The sequence below is a fragment of the Diospyros lotus genome, chromosome 2 (genome assembly GCF_014633365.1).
Source record: "Diospyros lotus cultivar Yz01 chromosome 2, ASM1463336v1, whole genome shotgun sequence".
NCBI lineage: Eukaryota > Viridiplantae > Streptophyta > Magnoliopsida > Ericales > Ebenaceae > Diospyros > Diospyros lotus.
In genome coordinates, this window is record NC_068339.1 from 12674718 (window position 1) to 12693646 (window position 18929).

General features: G+C 37.6%; 1 protein-coding gene across 1 annotated transcript in view; it reads right to left on the minus strand.

The window, feature by feature from the left end:
* LOC127793875 (DNA damage-binding protein 1) overlaps positions 1-16190 on the minus strand; it is a 35041-nt gene extending 18851 nt beyond the window's left edge. Inside the window, exons 1-4 of the mRNA XM_052324645.1 lie at positions 15891-16190; positions 15611-15659; positions 7410-7469; positions 7211-7302 (exon numbers count right to left, since the gene is read on the minus strand). Coding sequence (XP_052180605.1) covers positions 7211-7302; positions 7410-7469; positions 15611-15659; positions 15891-15994 — 305 coding nt within the window. The 5' untranslated portion in view covers positions 15995-16190. The remainder of the gene's footprint in view (positions 1-7210; positions 7303-7409; positions 7470-15610; positions 15660-15890) is intronic.
* Positions 16191-18929: the final 2739 nt, after the last annotated feature.

Genomic DNA, 18929 nt, shown 5'->3' on the forward strand with positions numbered 1-18929 from the left:
CATTTAGATCCATATATTTCATATCAAATTTTAATGTCTCTCCCAAAGTCTTCTTGGGTCTACCTCTACCTCTTTTTGTGACTAATTGTTCCATTTCATCAACTCTCCTCACAGGAGCGTCTCTTAGTCTCCTTCTCACATGACCAAACCATCTTAGTCTAGTCTCTCTCATCTTCTCCTCGATTGGCACTACTCCTACCTTATTACGAATAACTTCATTTCTAATTTTATTCTTTCTTGTATGTCCGCACATCCATCTTAACATCCTCATCTCCGCTACACTCGTCTTTTGCTCATGCTGGTATTTGACTGCCCAACATTCTGAGCCATACAACAAGACTGGTCTTATAGCTGTCCTATAAAATTTTCCTTTCAATTTTAATGGGATTTTACCATCACATAACACCCCCGATGCATTTCTCCATTTTAGCCAACCTGCCTTAATTCTATGTGCGACATCCTCGTGGATTTCTCCATCTTTTTGAATCACTGATCCCAAATATCGAAAATGGTCTTTTCTTTGTAAGATTTGGTCTTCTAATTTTATTATAACATCATCCACTCTTGCATTTTTACTAAATTTGCATTCCATATATTCTGTTTTCTTTCTACTTAATTTAAATCCTTTAGATTCTAAATTGTTTCTCCACAACTCAAGCTTAGTATTCACTCCGTCTTTTGTTTCATCCACCAACACTATGTCGTCTGCAAATAGCATACACCATGGCACATCTGTCTGAATATCTTTAGTGAGTTCATCCATTACTAGGGCAAATAAGTATGGGCTTAGTGCAGAACCTTGATGCAGTCCTATTGTAGTTGTAAATAGTTCAGTATCCCCTTCGCATGTTCTGACCCTTGTCTCTACACCATGATACATGTCCTTAAGGGCTTGTATATAGGCTATTTTGACTCCTTTCTTCTCTAAAACCCTCCATAATACTTCTCTAGGGACCCTATCATAGGCCTTTTCTAAATCTATAAACACCATATGTAGGTCCTTCTGATGATCTCGATACCTTTCCATTAAACGCCTCAGTAAATATATAGCTTCCATTGTTGACCTACCAGGCATGAAACCAAACTGATTTTCTGACACCTTTGTTTCCTTTCTGAGCCTCTGCTCTATTACTCTCTCCCAGAGTTTCATGGTATGACTCATTAACTTAATTCCTCTATAATTTTCACAGTTTTGAACATCTCCTTTGTTCTTGTATATAGGAACCAAAGTACTATTTCTCCACTCATCTGGCATCTTTTTTGATTTAAGGATGACGTTAAATAGTTGCGTTAGCCAAGAGATGCCCTCTTCTCCCATGCATTTCCATGCTTCTATTGATATATTATCTGGTCCCACTGCCTTATGATTTTTCATCTTTTTTAATGCTTGCCTTATTTCATTTGAACTTATGCGTCGATAAAATATATAGCTCACATTCCCTTCGGAGTTACTAAGATGTCCCAACCTAACTCTTGTGTCACCACCATCATTGAATAATTTTGTGAAATACTCCTTCCATCTCTCCTTAATCGCTCCCTCATTTACTAAAACATTTTGATTGTCATCTTTTATGCATTTCACTTGATTTAAATCCCGTGTTTTTCTTTCTCTTGCTTGAGCTAATTTATATATATCCCTTTCTCCATCTTTTGTATCAAGTCGTTTATATAGATTCTCATATGCTTTTGACCTTGCTTCACTAACAGCTCTTTTTGCTGCCTTTTTTGCTTCTTTATAATTTTTTTGATTTTCTTCATTGTTGCATTGATATATCGCCTTATAGCAAGTTTTCTTATTTTTAATTTTCAATTGTACCTCTTCATTCCACCACCAAGACTCCTTAAGGTTAGGGGCTCTACCATTTGTCTCTCCAAGGACTACCTTTGCCGTGCTTCTCAGAGCATTAGCCATTTCTTTCCACATTTGGTTTGTTTGTCTTTCTCCATTCCATTCCCTTCTACCCCTTAATTTTTCTTTGAAGATTAGTTGTTTCTCCCCTTTTAAATTCCACCACCTGATTCTTGAATTTTGTTTTATGTGATTTTTTCTCTTCCAATTTCTTACTTGAACGTCAAGTACTAGAAGTCTATGTTGAGTAGTCAAACACTGTCCTGGTATCACCTTACAATTCCTACAACATAACCGATTCTCTTGTCTCATGAGGAAGTAATCTATTTGGGTGCTTGAGGTGATATTTTTATATGTGATTAAGTGTTCGTCCCTTTTTTGAACCTAGTATTAGTTATAATGAGCCCATATGCCATAACAAAATCTAGGATAGATTTACCCTCATTATTAATTTCCCCGAATCCATACCCTCCATGTACCTCTCTATATCCGTTTCCGTCTCTACCCACGTGCCCATTTAAGTCACCTCCTATAATCACTTTCTCTCCTCTTGGTATCATTTGTATGAGTCCCTCTAGGTCTTCCCAGAATTTTGCTTTTATCTCATCACCTAACCCCGCTTGTGGTGCATATGTACTAAAGATATTCATAGTCATTATTCCTAGACTAATCTTCACCATAATAATCATATCCCCTATTCTCTTTACATCCACTACCTCATCTATTAAGCTTTTATCCATAATAATCCCCACTCCATTTTTCGCTCGATCAGTTCCTGTGTACCATATTTTATATCCAACTTCTGATAAAGTTTTTGCTTTTTTCCCTACCCATCTCGTCTCTTGAAGGCACATAATATTAATTTTTCTCCTAATCATCACATCCACCACTTCCATAGCTTTGCCTGTTAATGTTCCTATGTTCCATGACCCAATCCTTAATCTATGATTTTGTTTTTGGCCTTGACTTTGAATTTGATTTTGTTTTTGATTTTGGTTTTGGTTTTGGTTTTGATTTTGGTTTTGATTTTGATTTTGATTTTGGACTAGCTTCTTTACCCACATCCGTCCAAGCAAATGCGGGAACCCTTGCTCATTTATCACTACATCCGGGCGCCGATGCAGCAGCCCTAGCTCACTTGTCACTACACGAGGGCAGTGTAGCGCGTCGCTATGAAAGGTTACGCCCACGCCCAAACGATTTTTCATAATTTGTCTAGAGTTCATGTTTTGGATCCGACTAAGTTTTACGTTGGCTGTCGGCTACCTAACACAACCCTCCTCCTTTATCCGGGCTTGAGACCGGCAGTGAAAGAGAAAGGCAGGGCTCAGTGAAAGAGAAAGGCAGAGAGAGATCAGAACAGTGGTGCTTAGAGGGAGACAGTGGTGGCATGGCAACGGTCAGACATGGTAGAGAAACCCCCATTGCTGGGGGTTGGAGAGAGTGATAGAGAGAGGTAGGGAGAGGAGGAGCAACCATAGCAGTAGCAGCCCACTGCCACTGTGGGTGATATACTCTGTATAGTGACTATTGTGTGTGTGTGTGTGTGTATGAGAGAGAGAGAGAGAGAGAGAAAGAAAAGGGGGGGGGTGAGGTGGCAACCCAGTCAACACTTTCCCCATGCCACATCATTATTTTAATAGTCAAAATTAACAAAAGGTAAAAGATTCCATAATTGAAACAGAAAAATAAGTTTGGTGTGTGAATTAAAAAAAAAAAAAGAGAGAGAAGGAAAAGTTCATTCTAAAATTGAAATTAACCTGAAAGTTAAGCATTTTTTGGTAATTTACCCGCAACTAAGTTATATGATCCAAAAAGCACTCCTCAACCATTCTTATTGGTTGAAATAAACTCGGCCCCCAAAGAACTGTACAACTTTTTGGGTTTTGCAGTCTTTGAAATGGAGCGGGAGAGGGGAGAGAGAGCAAGACTCCTTGAAAAGCAGTCTAAATTAATAAAGGCGATCTGACAAGGGGGTTTTGAACCTTCTAAATATTGCCTGGAAATCCTTCACTATTTCAGATGACAAGGATGATAGTTTCACAAAATGAACGAACGAACGGGGTTCAAAGAGTGATGGCATGGACAAAGAAAAATGGTGTAGGTTTGACAGTGGAAATTACTTGTTTTGCCTGGAAAGTTCACATTAGGAGAAATCTAGGAGGTCAGAGGATTGGCAAACAAGAAAGGCAAAGTTACCAAGATGGTTTTGATTCTTTGTGGGATGTTGAGATCAGTGCTGGACCCAAAAACATTATTTCAATGGGGCCCAAAATACACTAATAATTTTTTTTTAACAAAAACGAATAGCAGAAAGAAAATAATACATATCTATAATATTCCTCTATGAGACCTCATGTTTTGAAACTGTTACATAATAGCTTCTTTTTTTTTTTTTTTTTTTGTGCTGGATATAATAGCATCCCCTGTCAAAAATGGCGCGTGTTCAAGACTTTGATGGATTTCCCCTCTTCATCTTCCCTTCCAATCAAGAGGAATAAATATGACTTTGAGTTTGCAGGAACATGTTCAATTAAGCTGAAGATGTGGAAATCTATAATATAAAGGTTAATGTATTGAGGGTTCCCAGTTGCCTATGGTGTAAGAACACCTACTTTGAAATTGCAAGTTGGCAAAAGGGTTTTGTAGAACTATTGTCAAGGATCCATGTCCAAAGAGGTTCAGGTGATTTCCAGTGCTATGAAGGTTGGAAGGGGGAATCAAATTTTTTAATTACCGATTTGAGTGGAGAGGGTGTTCAGTATCAAATGTAAAGGGGGCATGATCAAAGCCTTAATCCCACTAGGTGGGTTAGGCTACATAATTCCAGCACACCAACTATTTGTATCTATAACCATATCCATTTAGAATTCATGATATTTGATCTAACAGGTTTTACACTGATTCTCGGCCATTTAATGCAACCCTCATTTATCTCAGCCTAAGATCAGTTGTAAATAAGAGGAACACTCTCATCCCTATAGGTTTCTGAGAAAGGAATGGGCAGCCTCACCCTCACACGCATATAGAGAATAAGCAACTTTTCAGTGTCAGGAAAAAGTTGGAGGATGGCCTCAAACAGGTTAACATCACCTATATGATGCATGGTGTTTTTGGGCGACTAACTAGTCCAATTTGTAATGTAGGGAAGATGAATGAGGCCATGGGCTCATAGTTTATGTAATACCCCGAGAGCCCAGAGAAGGGTAATATATATCAAGGATAAATAAGGAAGGAAACAACACCAACTGGATACCTTTTGGACTGAATATAAGTAAAGAACTCTTGGGTTAAGCGTGCTTGAACTGGGAAAGCTCAGGGATGGGTGACCCCTTAGGAAGTTTGCGTAGGCCCATTAGGGTAAATTGTTCCGGTCCTTCCTATCGCTCGATGTGGGATGTTACAGGTAGTATTAGAGCCGACCTTTGGTGAAGGCGGTCCGATGAGAATTCAATTGGTTGAGCTGGGGAAGCTCAGGGATGGAAGTTAGAACAATTAGGTTTCAAATTCAAAGTGTAATTTACTTAGTTTTTTTGGGGTCTAATTGTAATATCCCAATGTCAGTTAGTTTCATTGGGGTGTCTTCCCTTTCTATAAATAAGAGGGCGGGGGGCAATCAAGAGAATCAAGGGGAGTTCTTAATTTTCATCTGTGATCGAGTACTGTGTCATTCTTGAGAAAAGAGAAGCTAAGTGATAAGGATTTAGTTCTTGTGTATTCTTGAGAGAAGAGGGTTTTGTACTTGGGTAAATAGATGAAGGAGAGAGCTTGATGTATTGATCAAATTTCTGTCTGAATAAAGGATTGCTCTATGGGTGTTGGATTGTTGGATGTAGGTTTGCCTAAGGGCATTCCGAACCAAGATAAATCTCGATCTCTTTGTGGTTTGATCTTTTTCGTTTATTGTTATATATTCTTCTATTATAATTGATTGCTCTGATTGTATTTCTAATTCCGTGAGTGTGTAAGGATTTGTGTAGAGTATCCTTCTCGTTGTTCCTGATTTGTAAGTCCTAACAACAACAAAACAATCAATACAAGCAATCCATGACAAGGACTACTCAAAAATGAACAAACAGGATACAACAAAATTCAAAAAGACCTGGTTACACCATAATTGATTTCAAACAGAATAACACATCTTAGCCAAAATCAAACCTCATCTACAACCCAATCAACATCTTTGTCACCCCCTCTACCAAAACCCAATCAATTAGTAATACTTGCTCCTGTATAAAAGTAAAAAAAATACAGAATAATGCAATAAAAAGAAGAACAAGTCTTAATCCCCGTAGGTGAAGTCAGCGACATGAATTTTACTTTTTCAATCATCCCCATGAATGATTAAATCTTTTGAAAGGCAATTATATTCATGGCATGCCTAAGAGTTTCAAATCAAGTTTTTTTTTGGCCTTACTCTACCTCTTCTTCTAAAAACTCCTTTCATCATGTTTTCTTTGATCTTCCTTTACCTCTTTTACTACAAACTTCTTGCATTCCATCTATCTACTCCTCTCACAGATGCACAAATGCAACAATTTGTCTTCTTTTTAGCATGTACAAGCAATCTTAACCTGCATCTGGCGCACCTTAGTAAACACCATTCCAGTTTTATTACAATTAATCTTATTTTTATCGTCTTTTTTTTTTTTTTTCCTTGTATCACATCCATTTTAACATTTACAACTCAGTTACACATGTTTTCCACATGCTGGTGTGCTTAACTCCCCAACCTTTCATACCACACAATAAAGCTAGTCTTGTATACATCCAATAAATTTTCCTTTAGCAATTACGTTCACACACAAAAATAATAGATACTACCAGAGACAAAAAAAAATTCATTCCAGGTCTTTCCAGATGCCACAAAGAGTTGAAATTCAATAAAATCTAACCTATGTTATGATCAAGTTCCTGAGGCCCGGCTTGATATTCAATTACATGGGGAAGCCCACAAAAAGAACACTCAAAGCACCACCAAACAAGAAACAACTAGCTGCCATACAGAAAACACAAACACCTATTTTCCCATTTCAATGTTAACAATAGAATAGAAAGATAAAACCAGTAAAGTTTTTAATGTAAATGAACATATTCTGATAGAAATGCAACTGGTAACTCAAACGCCTAATTATGTGAATCAAAAAACTAACACTTCCAACTTACTAGAATGTACTTCACGTTTTCTTCCTACTAGGAAGATAAAAAAAATTAAACCCATAGAACTAACATAATGTGTGTAACTTACTTGAGGTAGATATGCAAAGAGAGAATGTATATACAACTGCATTAGCCCTAAAACTATCAGAAGATTAAAATCCAAATGAAAAGTAAAGCAAAATAATTTCTCTTTCATTCAACCTTGTTATAACTTCAGCTGCCTCGGAATCCCACTGAAGAACACAGAATTTATATCTTTCTGTTGCAATAAACAGAAGATCTTGTGCTTCACCCTGTTGGTAAAGCCAAAATTAATCAAGGATCATGACCAAACTTTGCATGTTTTGAAAATAATAACACCTTTTCAGGATTCAATGTTTCAAGTCTTATATTTACTCACATGGGGTCGAAAAAGTTCAAGTGTTGCAATTCTTCCATATATCGGCACATCTAACATAGGCTGCAAAAGAATAAACTTAATTGATACATAATCCTAACAAGAAAACAAACAAATTTTAATTAATAAGAAAAAGAAATCCAGCTTTAGTAGCAACTCTTACATATATCAACACATCTAACATTGGCTCCAGAAGAAAAAAATTGATAGCACACAATTCTAACAAGAAAACAAAATTACTTAAAAAAATGCCAGTACATGGTTCTAAGAGGAAAACCAAAAAAATTTACTTATCAAGACAAAGGGGCCCATCATTACTCACTAGAATGTAACATGGACTCTTCTAAATTAGTGAAGAATCCATATCAAACATGTAAACACTTGGGATAAGATATAGGGCACTGTATTACACAGGTCTAGTTGGTCCTGCACTCAAGAGGTACGCCAAGGCATAAGAGTATGCTAATCAAACTACATGTAAAACTTTCATTTTTCCATTAAAAAAAGGTATGTACTAATTTATAATCACTATGACTTAAATAAAACAAGAATTTAAAAATATGATATTCAGTTGTGTCCTCGTGTCCTTAGGCATGAAAAAAAGCCAAACCAGAATACAAGCACACCACACCCACATCAGGTAAACTGGTATCTAGCTACTTCCACAAAGCAATTTTTATTTATGTAACTATAAGCAATTTATACAAAATTCTCACAAAGACATAATAAGACAATAGATGGAATATAGAATCAACAGATAAATAAGAACCAAATTATATCACTTGGCATCAAATTGCCACCTTAATAGTGATTTATCTAGAGTCTAGACCAATAAGGGCATATGTCAGTACACACAAACTTGGCAGATTTTGATTGCTACAAGAGTGACTGGATATGTAATCATGCAGGTGCATATTATTAACTTTAACATTACACTGAAATGAGTTCCCACCTCCATAATATCACTAATAGCTTTAAGCACATTTGCAGCTACCTTAAAGGGGATTAAATCCTTTTTGGGTGTTGTCCCTAGCATGAAATAAGTCAATCGGCCAATTTGAACTAGCAAACCCAAAAAATTCCATTAGGTACTCCAAACGACCCAACACATAGTGGGATAGATGTTTGATACGGTGTTCTAGTTGTAAAGACTCCAAATGAACAAAAGTGGCTGCTCAAGGTGGCTGAATGATAATTATGTAGTGTAACTTACAAGGGTACCATACATCTTCAACTTGGACTATCCATGATCCAAAATAATCTCTATGGGACACCAAGCATAGGACATTGCTGATACAACTTCTAAAAGTACATGTTAAAAGGTTGAAAGGAGCAGCCTTTTAAGTATTGCTTTCTTCAAACATAAATAATTAAAAATAAAATATGTCCAGCAACATGAAAAAAATAATCCATATCACTTACTTTGTATATAAAAATAATCCATATCACTTACTCTTATCTTGGTGCTTATCATATGCATTAACAAACACATAGAAAGAAAAAATACAATTATTAGTGGATTCCAAAAAATTTAACAAATAGTCTAATAGAAATTTTGAAATGCTTCACAGCCTTATCTTAAGCATTTCATATCTTGGTCTAAAAAGCATTCCAAGCTTTATCTTAATGCCTCTTATTTTGCTCATTTTAACAAACGCCTCCTTAGGATACAAATCAAAAGATGGAAAGATACAACAATATTCATAAGATACATTCCTAATCTAGAGAAATGAATCAATCAATAGAATAGGAAACCTGGGATTGACGTTGATAGTCAATCCCAATCTTGCACGAATTGATTGATTGATATCACGGATTGTTAACAAAAAGGGTTAGATGCATGATATTTCGTGCTAGATTGCCAAAATCCTTTTGAGCAAAGGCTGTTGCTTCTACAGCCTACGTAATAAATAGGTCTCCATCTACTGCCATAGGTTTTAAAACTCCCTATGAGATGTGGACTGGTCACAAGCCTAGTTTAGACCATTTGAGGGTGTTTGGATCATATTAAGCAAGGCAAATTAGATCCAGGGGCAAAAAGGTGACTATTTATAGGATATCTGAATGGGGTTAAGGGGTATAAATTGTGGAACCTGGATCCAGAGATGCCTAAGACAATGGTGAGTAGAGATGTCACATTTGATGAAGGGTCTACTATTAAAGACTTTGAGGCTAAGGACGAATCAAATTCAGTTGGAAATCAACAGCAGTAGACATAGAACTACAAGATGAAAACCTTGGAAAGGACCTGGATGATCTAAATGATCAAGATCCAGGACGACAAGAGGAGAATGACGGTGTTAGGAACCTAGGGGTATAAGGGACAAATGGGGCTATAACTAACAAAGGGTTGTGTTGTAAGCGGTTAGGGGGTTAGGAGTTAGCTGAATGATTGTTAGGAAGTTAGGAGAGAGCCTATAAGAAGGCTTGTGTAATAGCTGAATAGATTATCCAATAATACATGAATGTTTTCCATATTCGCTCTCTCTAGTCTATCTTTCTCCAATTCTCCACACATCTCCCTCTATTCTTTTCTCTCTCTCGTTCTCCCTCTTTTTGTTCTGTTTCCCTCCCCATTCTATTCTTCTTCTTCTTCTTCTAAATTCCTATTCAAACCCTAGAAAACCCTAGGGTCTTATCAAATGGTATCAGAGCCGGCGTTCTTGGCAGCTGGCAAGGTGGGCCAAGTACACAAGTCCGATGGAAGCAACACGGCCAGACTAAGGGTACGAGGCTAAGTACGGAAGTCCGACGAGGGATTTTGGTTGCAATTGAATTCCAACACTCTTGGGGGTTAGTGTGTATGACGATTTTGGGTCGAAATTGGAGTAGGAGTCCAATAGAAATTGGAAGGCAAATTCCGATTGGGAGTCAGGCGGTCAGTGAAGGTTCAAGATTCAATCTTGATTGAATCTCAAGACCGATGCTTCTTGTCTGAGAAGTTCGGCTATTTCTGAAGCAAATTCCAACTTGGGTCAGAATTGAACGCGAAATTGGAACACAAATTTCCACAGGTGGGGCTAAACTCAAGCCAACAGTGGCGGGCGAAAGCCATTGCGGTGTTGGGTTTCTTGGAATTTGTGGCGATCGAAAATTAAAGGACAGTGGTCTGTGATTGGGTGGTCGGTGTTGGGTTTCTTGAATCAGTAGTGATCGGAAATTGAAGGCGAATTCAAGCGATCAAGAATTGAAGCCGGAGCAAACCCAGATTGCGACCAATTCCATTGTAGACAATTGGCCGACTTGGGAGGCGAGCAACGACTCTCGGTTAAGTCCAAAAATCTTGAAGCCGCAAAGAATTGCACGCTAAGCAGGAGGTAATCTCTGGGAAGCGAAGCAGGAGATACTCTCGTAGCCTGAAATTTCGTTAATTCTCAATCCAGATTTGGGATTCAAGAAGCATATTCCGACGAATTCAATACGGTACTGTTCAAGGCGAGTGACAGGTTGTTGTTTCAAAAGCAAATTTTCAAGGATGGGGATTGGGGAGATGGAGAAAGGATTCAAGGGGAAAGGTGATATTATCAGTCAAAAATTAGATGTGTTGTAAATCACTTGTATTAGATTAGCTTGTATATCTTGAGAGAGTCGGTTTTGTCTTTTTATTGTTAAGCATTTGTATATCTCTTGTTTTATTCTAGAAGGTTTGTTTCTAGAATGGTTAGTTAGCAAGTTTGTTAATCGGTCAGTTAGTTGTAACTGCCGATAGGTTTTTTGATAAGCTTTCTGTTACCGCCTCTATGTTGTATAAATAGAGGTTGGGTGTTAGCTTTAGGAGGGGCTTATTATTCTGTCTTGGGAAGAGAGAAAGAGAGGAGTATGCGCTGGTTTCTACTGGAATACTTAGAGGGTATATCTTTGTAGTTTGGTAGGGAAAACTCTCAGCAGTTCTGTGTATAAGGCTGGAGAGATAGATTAGTGCATGTAATCCTTCCAAGTTCATTCAAGATAGTGAAGATAAAAGAGCCTAGGGCAGTCTGGATATAGGTCTTGCAAAAGACCGAACCAGGATAAAATTCTTGGTGTTCTTGATTGTTTGGTTGTTGTTCTGTTTTCTGATTTATCGAAAATCTTGTGTGTGTTTCGAGTGAGTGATTCAGGAAGTGTTTTCGGTCGTGAGTTTGAGTGTGATTGAGTGATACGGAGCTGGGAATTATTCCAACAAAATGCATTAATGATATTGATTTCACTGAAATTCCATATCCCTTTACCAAAGGAATTTTTTCCAAGATCTACGGCGAAAATGAACTACTTGCAAGAAGTGGATGAACTACTTGCAAAGGATTGGATAGGAATCAAGAGTTGCAATGAAGAATTCAATACTCCTAATTTGCAGCAAAAAGTCGATAAATCAACTGAAGAGAATCAAGCAAGTCCGGATGCCAAGGAAGGAATGTCATACTGGAGACAGCAATGTGACACCCTTGAAAGAGGTAACTGTGGTAGAAGAACCTACGACTAACACCAGAAATCAAGAAGCCGAAGAGGTAGCAAAGTCAGATTTTGAAGAATCTGTTTCTCTTGAAGCAACAGGACTGGAAGACATTGATTCCTTAGGAAAAGTAACTACGACACCAATGACGGAGAAGCTTGCTGAAGAAGAACTATTGGTGAATGGGAGCAAGCAGGAAAAAGCTACGGAGGAGCAAAGGAAGCAATTGAAGCGAGTCTATACTGCTCAATTGTTACATTTGGGGGAAATTATTGATATTGTGGCAGTGGAACTGGTCTTAGCAGAGGTTAAGGAACTTACTGGAACTAACAAATCAAGGGAAGAAGAGATACTTGGCATGGAGATCTTCAAGGTATACATTTTATGTTTGCAGAAAAAACAAAAGAAAAAGGAGGTCAGAGGAAGGAGGAAAAGGCTGAAGAGGAGAAAGAAAGAAAGAAGAACGAAACAGTTAGTGAAAACTGGGATTGGATGACAAATAGGGCAAGTCAATGTGAGTTCTTGTGGACAAGAACTCTCTGAAGGGGTGGGAATTGTTAGGAACCTAGGGGTATAAGGGACAAATGGGGCTATAACTAATAAAGGGTTGTGTTGTAAGCGGTTAGGGGGTTAGGAGTTAGCTGAATGATTGTTAGGGAGTTAGGAGAGAGCCTATAAGAAGGCTTGTGTAATAGCTGAAGGAATTATCCAATAATACATGAATGTTTTCCATATTCGCTCTCTCTAGTCTATCTTTCTCCAATTCTCCATACATCTCTCTCTATTCCTTTCTCTCTCTCGTTCTCCCTCTTTTTGTTTTGTTTCCCTTCCCACTCTGTTCTTCTTCTTCTTCTAAATTCCTATTCAAACCCTAGAAAACCCTAGGGTCTTAATAGACGGATCCTCTAGTTCAGAAAGTATGCATGATGTCCAGAAATACAATGTAGCTAGAGATAGACAAAGGAGAATTTCTAGACCTCCTGTGAGATATGGCTTCTCGGACTTGGTGTCATATGCACTGTCAAGTGCAACAACTGAAGCAGGTGAAGAATCGTTTTCCTATGAAGAAGCAATGCACTCTAAGGACTCTCAGAAATGGCTAGAAGCCATGAAATTTGAGATGGACTCCCTTATGAAAAATAAGACTTGGACTTTAGTAGATAGACCCTTAGGGAAAAAGGGTTGTAGGCTATAAATGGTTATTCAAGATTAAGAAAGGTGCTGAAAAAGAAGATAAGCCTAGGCTAGTGGCTAGGGGCTTCCCACAATGCCTGGCATAGATTTTAATGAAGTATTCTCACCCGTTGTGAGGCATACTTCAATTAGGATCCTTCTAGCCATAACAACACACTTAGACTTAATCCTAGATCAAATGGCTGTTACCACAACCTTTCTACATGGAGACTTAGAGGAAAACATTCTAATGGAATAGCCTAAGGGGTTTGAGGTTAGGGGGAAAAAAGAGCAAGTATGCCTGCTTAGGAAGTCTCTCTATGGTTTAAAACAGTCTCCTAGGCAATGGTACAAAAAGTTTGATTCCTTTATGTTAGCCCAAGGTTTTAAGAAGAGTGCCTATGATAGCTGTGTATATTTCAAGCATATGCCAAGTAATATATCTATATATCTTCTCCTATATGTAGATGATATGTTGATTGCTAGTCAATCAGCCATAGAAATTCAAAATTTAAAACTAAGATTGAGATCAGCCTTTGAAATGAAAGAATTAGGAGAAGCTAAAAAGAAATTGGGCATAGAAATCAGGAGGAACAGACAGCAAAGGCAACTGTTATTATCTCAAAAGTCTTACCTTAGTAGGTTGATCAAAAGGTTCAATATGAGTGATGCAAAGGAGGTCACGGTTCCCTTTGCACAACACTTCAAGTTATCCCATGAGCAGTTCCCAAAAGATGAAATAAGCATAAGAGAAATGAGTAAGGTTCCTTACTCTAATGCAGTTGGCAGCCTCATGTACAGTATAGTTTATACAAGGCCAGATGTGGCCCATGCTATGAGTGTTTCTAGCAGGTTCATGGCCAATCCGGGTAAGGCTCACTGGAATGTTGTTAAGTGGATATTTAGATATGTAAAAGGAACCTTAGACATGGCTTTGGTTTATGGTCGAGCTAATTTGGAAGAAGAACCTTGCATCTTAGGGCTCACGGACGCTGATTATGCAGCAGATCTAGATAAGAGAAGGTATTCAACAGGTTATGTCTTTCAGCTATGGAATTCCACCATAAGCTGGAAAACTAACTTGCAGCCCATGGTGGCTCTTTCCACCACTGAGACTGAGAACATAGCTATTGCGGAAGCAATTAAGGAGGGTCTTTGGTTAAAAGGGAGTGAAGTTCTAGGAAAGGATGTTAAGGCTAAGTTGATGTGTGATAGCCAAAGTGCTATACATTTGGCTAAGAATCAATCCCAACATGAAAGAACTAAAACATATTGATGTTAGGTATCATTTCATTAGGGAAATCCTTGAGAAGAAGGAAGTAAACCTAATTAAAGTTGCTAGGGAAAATAATGCAGCTGATATTTTCACCAAAGCTGTTCCTATATCTAAATTACAGCATTGTTTGGATATTCTTAATGTTTGTTTGTGTGAGTGATCAGGTTCATCAAGCAGTTCTAAGGAGAGCAAGATCAGTGTTGAACAATGGACATTACTCAAGTCAAATGGTGGAGAATTGTGAATCAGTTTTCCTAGAGTAAGTCTAATATTCAAATGAAGCAGTCATGTGTCTCAAGCGGCTAAGTTAGATAGGCAGTGACTCAACTGTAATTCTATTAAGTTGGGGGGTTAAACCGGAATTATCAAATTCCAATTAGTTGTATTGGGGTGTCCACCTACTATTATAAATGGAAGGCAGGGGTGAGTCGTTTGAGGGCATGAAACAAATCTGTCGAGTGCATGTGTATTCTCTGAGAGTAAAGGCTAGATATCAGATAGTTCTTTGTAATCTTGGGAGATAATTTTATTATGTACTTGGGTGGAAGGGACTGCTGTACTGATCAAGTGTCGTGAATAATCCAAGAACTGCTCTCAGGTGTTTCAAGGCTGGACATAGGGTCATTCTCACTAAATGATCTGAACCATGATAAAAGGAATGTCTCCATTGTGTGGTTTGCATTTATTTTACTGTTCTTTCATTCGTTTCTATTAATTGCTTTAATTCTGTTCTTAGAAATTCAATCTGTGAGTGGGTGTTGTTGAGAGTGGCTTAATTTCCATCTAAGAAATCTAATCCAGTGAACCCTAGGGATAACATTTTCAACCATTAACTTGGGGTAAACAAACTCAAGCATCACAAAATATGATAAGAGCCTAAACCATAAATTACCAATCAGATACTAAGTTTGATTCACAAAATTACCAATCAGATTATGTTCAACTGACTAACAGTTTATAAGTAATGGATCATCAACACTATAAGGGTAGAAAACCCACGGGTGTTTTTAGATATCAAATATACCCTTGCTAATTTTTGTTCTTTACAATTAAAAAAAAAATGATTCGACGGGTAAATACCGAGCGAGCGTATTGGGAAAACAGAAAGTGTTCGCACAATTTCACCATTTTGGAAATAGGGGATGTTTATAACTGCAAATACTATTATACTGTGTCTACTTTTCTTCCTCGCATTTCCAGATAAAAAAGGGTTAGAAAAATAAGACGAAGGAGAAGACAAGATCAATCTGCCACGTGCATATGACAGTCCAATGTCAAAAAGCGAAAACAGCTAGTAAAGACTTGGAAGAAAATTTACAGTACCTGCAAACCCTGGGGAGTAAGCAAGTGGATCTCGATACGGGTGTATTTCCTGAAATCAAATCATTTCTGTGAGTCCCAGTGGCTGATACCACTCAAAACCCTAAACCTTTCCAACATGGAAATGCACGAAGGTCCAATTACGCAACGAAAAGATAAAACCCCCAAAAGCTTGCGGAATAAATCGAACAAATTTCGAGAGAAATTACACCGATAAACTTCTATTCGCACAAAACTAGAGGAATGCATAAATACATATATTGATAGAGGGGCGGGGGGTTACGCGAGGATGAGATTGAGCTCCTGAGGTCCGGTGAAATTGCCGACGCTGGAATGTGTGACGTTGGTCGGCTTGTGAGCCGTGACTACGTAGTTCCATATGCTCATCTTCTCTCTCTCTCCCTGAAACCCTAATGTCTCTCCCACTCTCTCTGGAACCCTAACCCTTCTGTTTTGCTATATAATTATACTCTCAGAGCGTGATGTTTCGAGGCTTTGTGCTCTGCTCGCTGTTACAAGTTACCGCCACCCTTCTGAAGATCGTTTCAAGGCCGAGAGAACTCTGGCACGCTGAACGCGCAGGGGACTGGAAATGGCGTCGTATTTATCGGAAATTAAAGTGGGTCAATTGTATGGACGCCCCTCCAAATATCACTGTGTCTCACTCAACTCCCTCGAACTAAAAAGATGTACACTTTCACCCCGTTAGATACTATAATAACACCTTTAACAATTTTTAACTGAAAATTGGGAGAATTTTGGCGCTACTTAAGATTTTTCAGGGAATAGATTACAACTTTATCTAAGTTTTCTTATAATATTTATTTTTTATTAAATTTATTGAAATTACAAAAACACCCTTGTTATTTGAAAAATTTACAAAAAATATCTTAGGTGGTCTCTTTGTATTTCAGTTTTGAGTTTTGAGTTTTAAATTCATTTTCAGTTTTGTGTTTTGAGTATCTGTTTTGAAATTTTTGAAAACGCGTTTTTTCTATTATTCTAAAAAATTGTTTCTCAAAAAAAAAAATTAGAAAACGCGTTTACTTTATAATTTTGAAAAATTATTTTTATAATATTTTATTTAATAAATTTGATTCAAAATAAATTATAAATATTTATTAATAAATTATAAATTTAATTCAAAAGACTTTAAACTATAATACAATTGATAAGTAATAACAGAATAACAAAAAAATTTAAAATCTTTAAAAATATCATACTTTAAACATTAAAATCTAATAACAAATTTTAAACATCTATTAAAAAATGACTAAAATTACAAATAACATAACATTAATTTATCATAAGTTTAATCCAAAATCTTAAAAATATCTTTAAAAAAATTAATACAAAAAAAATCATTTTACATTTTTAGTTTAATATTCAAATAAAATAAAAGAAAAAAGTAAAACAAAACAAAACACAGAAAATCAAATCGCATAAGGGTTTGCGATCTGCGATGGAGGGTTGTGATGTCAGACGGCGAGGGGCAATGAAGTTGGACGGCTTGCAAGGGTTTGCGAGAAGGGACAGTCGGCGGCAGTGGTTGCGATGGTGGTGGCGGAAGCGGAAGCGATCGACGGCGGTGATGGCGATGGCGGGCCAGAAAAGAAGAGAGAAGAAATGAGATGTGGGGCAGTCGACGGTGGACACGATGCAAGGGTTTGCGGCGATGGTCGCGGAAATGGTTGACGACGGTGATGGCAATAGCGGTGGCTGTGGTGGGCCAGAAAAGAAGAGAAAGGAGACTTGGGGCGGTCGACAGGGGATGCGATGCAAGGGGTTGTGATGGCGGTGGCGATCGACAGCTGTGGTTGCAGTGGCAGTGGCGGTGATGGCGATGGCGGTGGCAGTCGACGAGCAAAAGAGAAGAGATGAGGTCGACGGCCAGAAGAGGGGATAAGAGATGAGAGAGGATAAATCTGGTCTCTGAAGTGGGTTTGCGCAGTGGGGAGGAGGGACGTATTTTCCGTGTTTTGGTGTTTTGGGTGGGTTTTCACTAAAAACACCCAAATGTTGTTTTGGGTTTCCTTTACAAAATTTTTTCTTATTTTCGAAAATGCGTTTTTGAAAATAGCAAAGTGAACGTATTTTCAGTGTTTTGAGAAATTGAAAACTCAAAACGAGCCGAAAACAGCAAAGAGAATAGGCCCTTAATGTTTGAGAAATAGCAATAGCCACACTTATTGTTAAACAAATGAGTAAAATAACACATTTACTTTCACTCTTTTTCGTCTCTTATCTAATTGAAAAATTAAAAAAAACAAGTAAATCAATTGCAGCACAAGACACACTATGTTCATTATTGATGTCAAAAATGAACTTAATGGGTTCATTTTGACATGTGGTGAATCTATGTAACATCTCAATAATTTGGGGATAATTAATAATTATTCATTTTGCATTTGAAGTAATTTTTGATTTATTGAAATTGGATGATTTAGTGAACAATTGATAACTCTTAATTTCTGTATTTGAAGTGATTATGGAATATTTGAGGATTTAAGGAAAATAATTATTTATTGAGGAGTATTTATGAAAATAATAAAATAAATAAAATTAGGGGATTTCTGGGAATTTTGGGGGGGTGTTAGTGGAATAAGAGAAAATGGAAGTTAAGGTGTGTGTGTAATTAATGAAAATTGAGGGTGCTAAAATCTAAAATTTGGAAAGTGGCTAGAAGTTACTTTAAGAGTAATTGAGTGCATTTATATGTTAAAGAAGCAGCTGGGGCCGGATGGTCGCGTGAGAGGTGGGTAGGCGGGTGGTCGCGGGTTCAGCCTTGGGAGAGCATGCGCGTGGCTGAGGAAAAATGGTTGACTTTTAATCAGCCTCAGACGCCCAAAACGACACCGTTTTGGCATGAGGCGGTGGCCTCCCAGCGGTTGCCACATGGCTCTCCCCCAACCACCCATTTTGCATCTGTTTTAAGCCCATTTCGGGCGTCTCCGAGTAGCAGAAACAAGAAGGAAAAATAGGAGAAGAAATAGCACGCAACGAGGTAGAAATTGGAGAAAAAAATGTAGAAAATTGATATTATTTCGTGCAATTGAAGATCTGAAGGGTGAGGTAGATTAATTAACTTGTATTAAATATTTTCTACAGATTAAATCTTATTTTCAGGCTATATTTTGACTTATTTTAGTGCTATTATTATTTTACAATGTATGGGCATTTAGGGCCAAAAATCTGTAAAATAAGGCAAGCCCTCTTCACCTTCTAATTTTTAGTGATATCCTATACCCGTAATAGTCTCAATTTTATACCGATTTAACCAAATTATTGGAGATATGCGTATAGGCATTGTATCGAAGCTTAG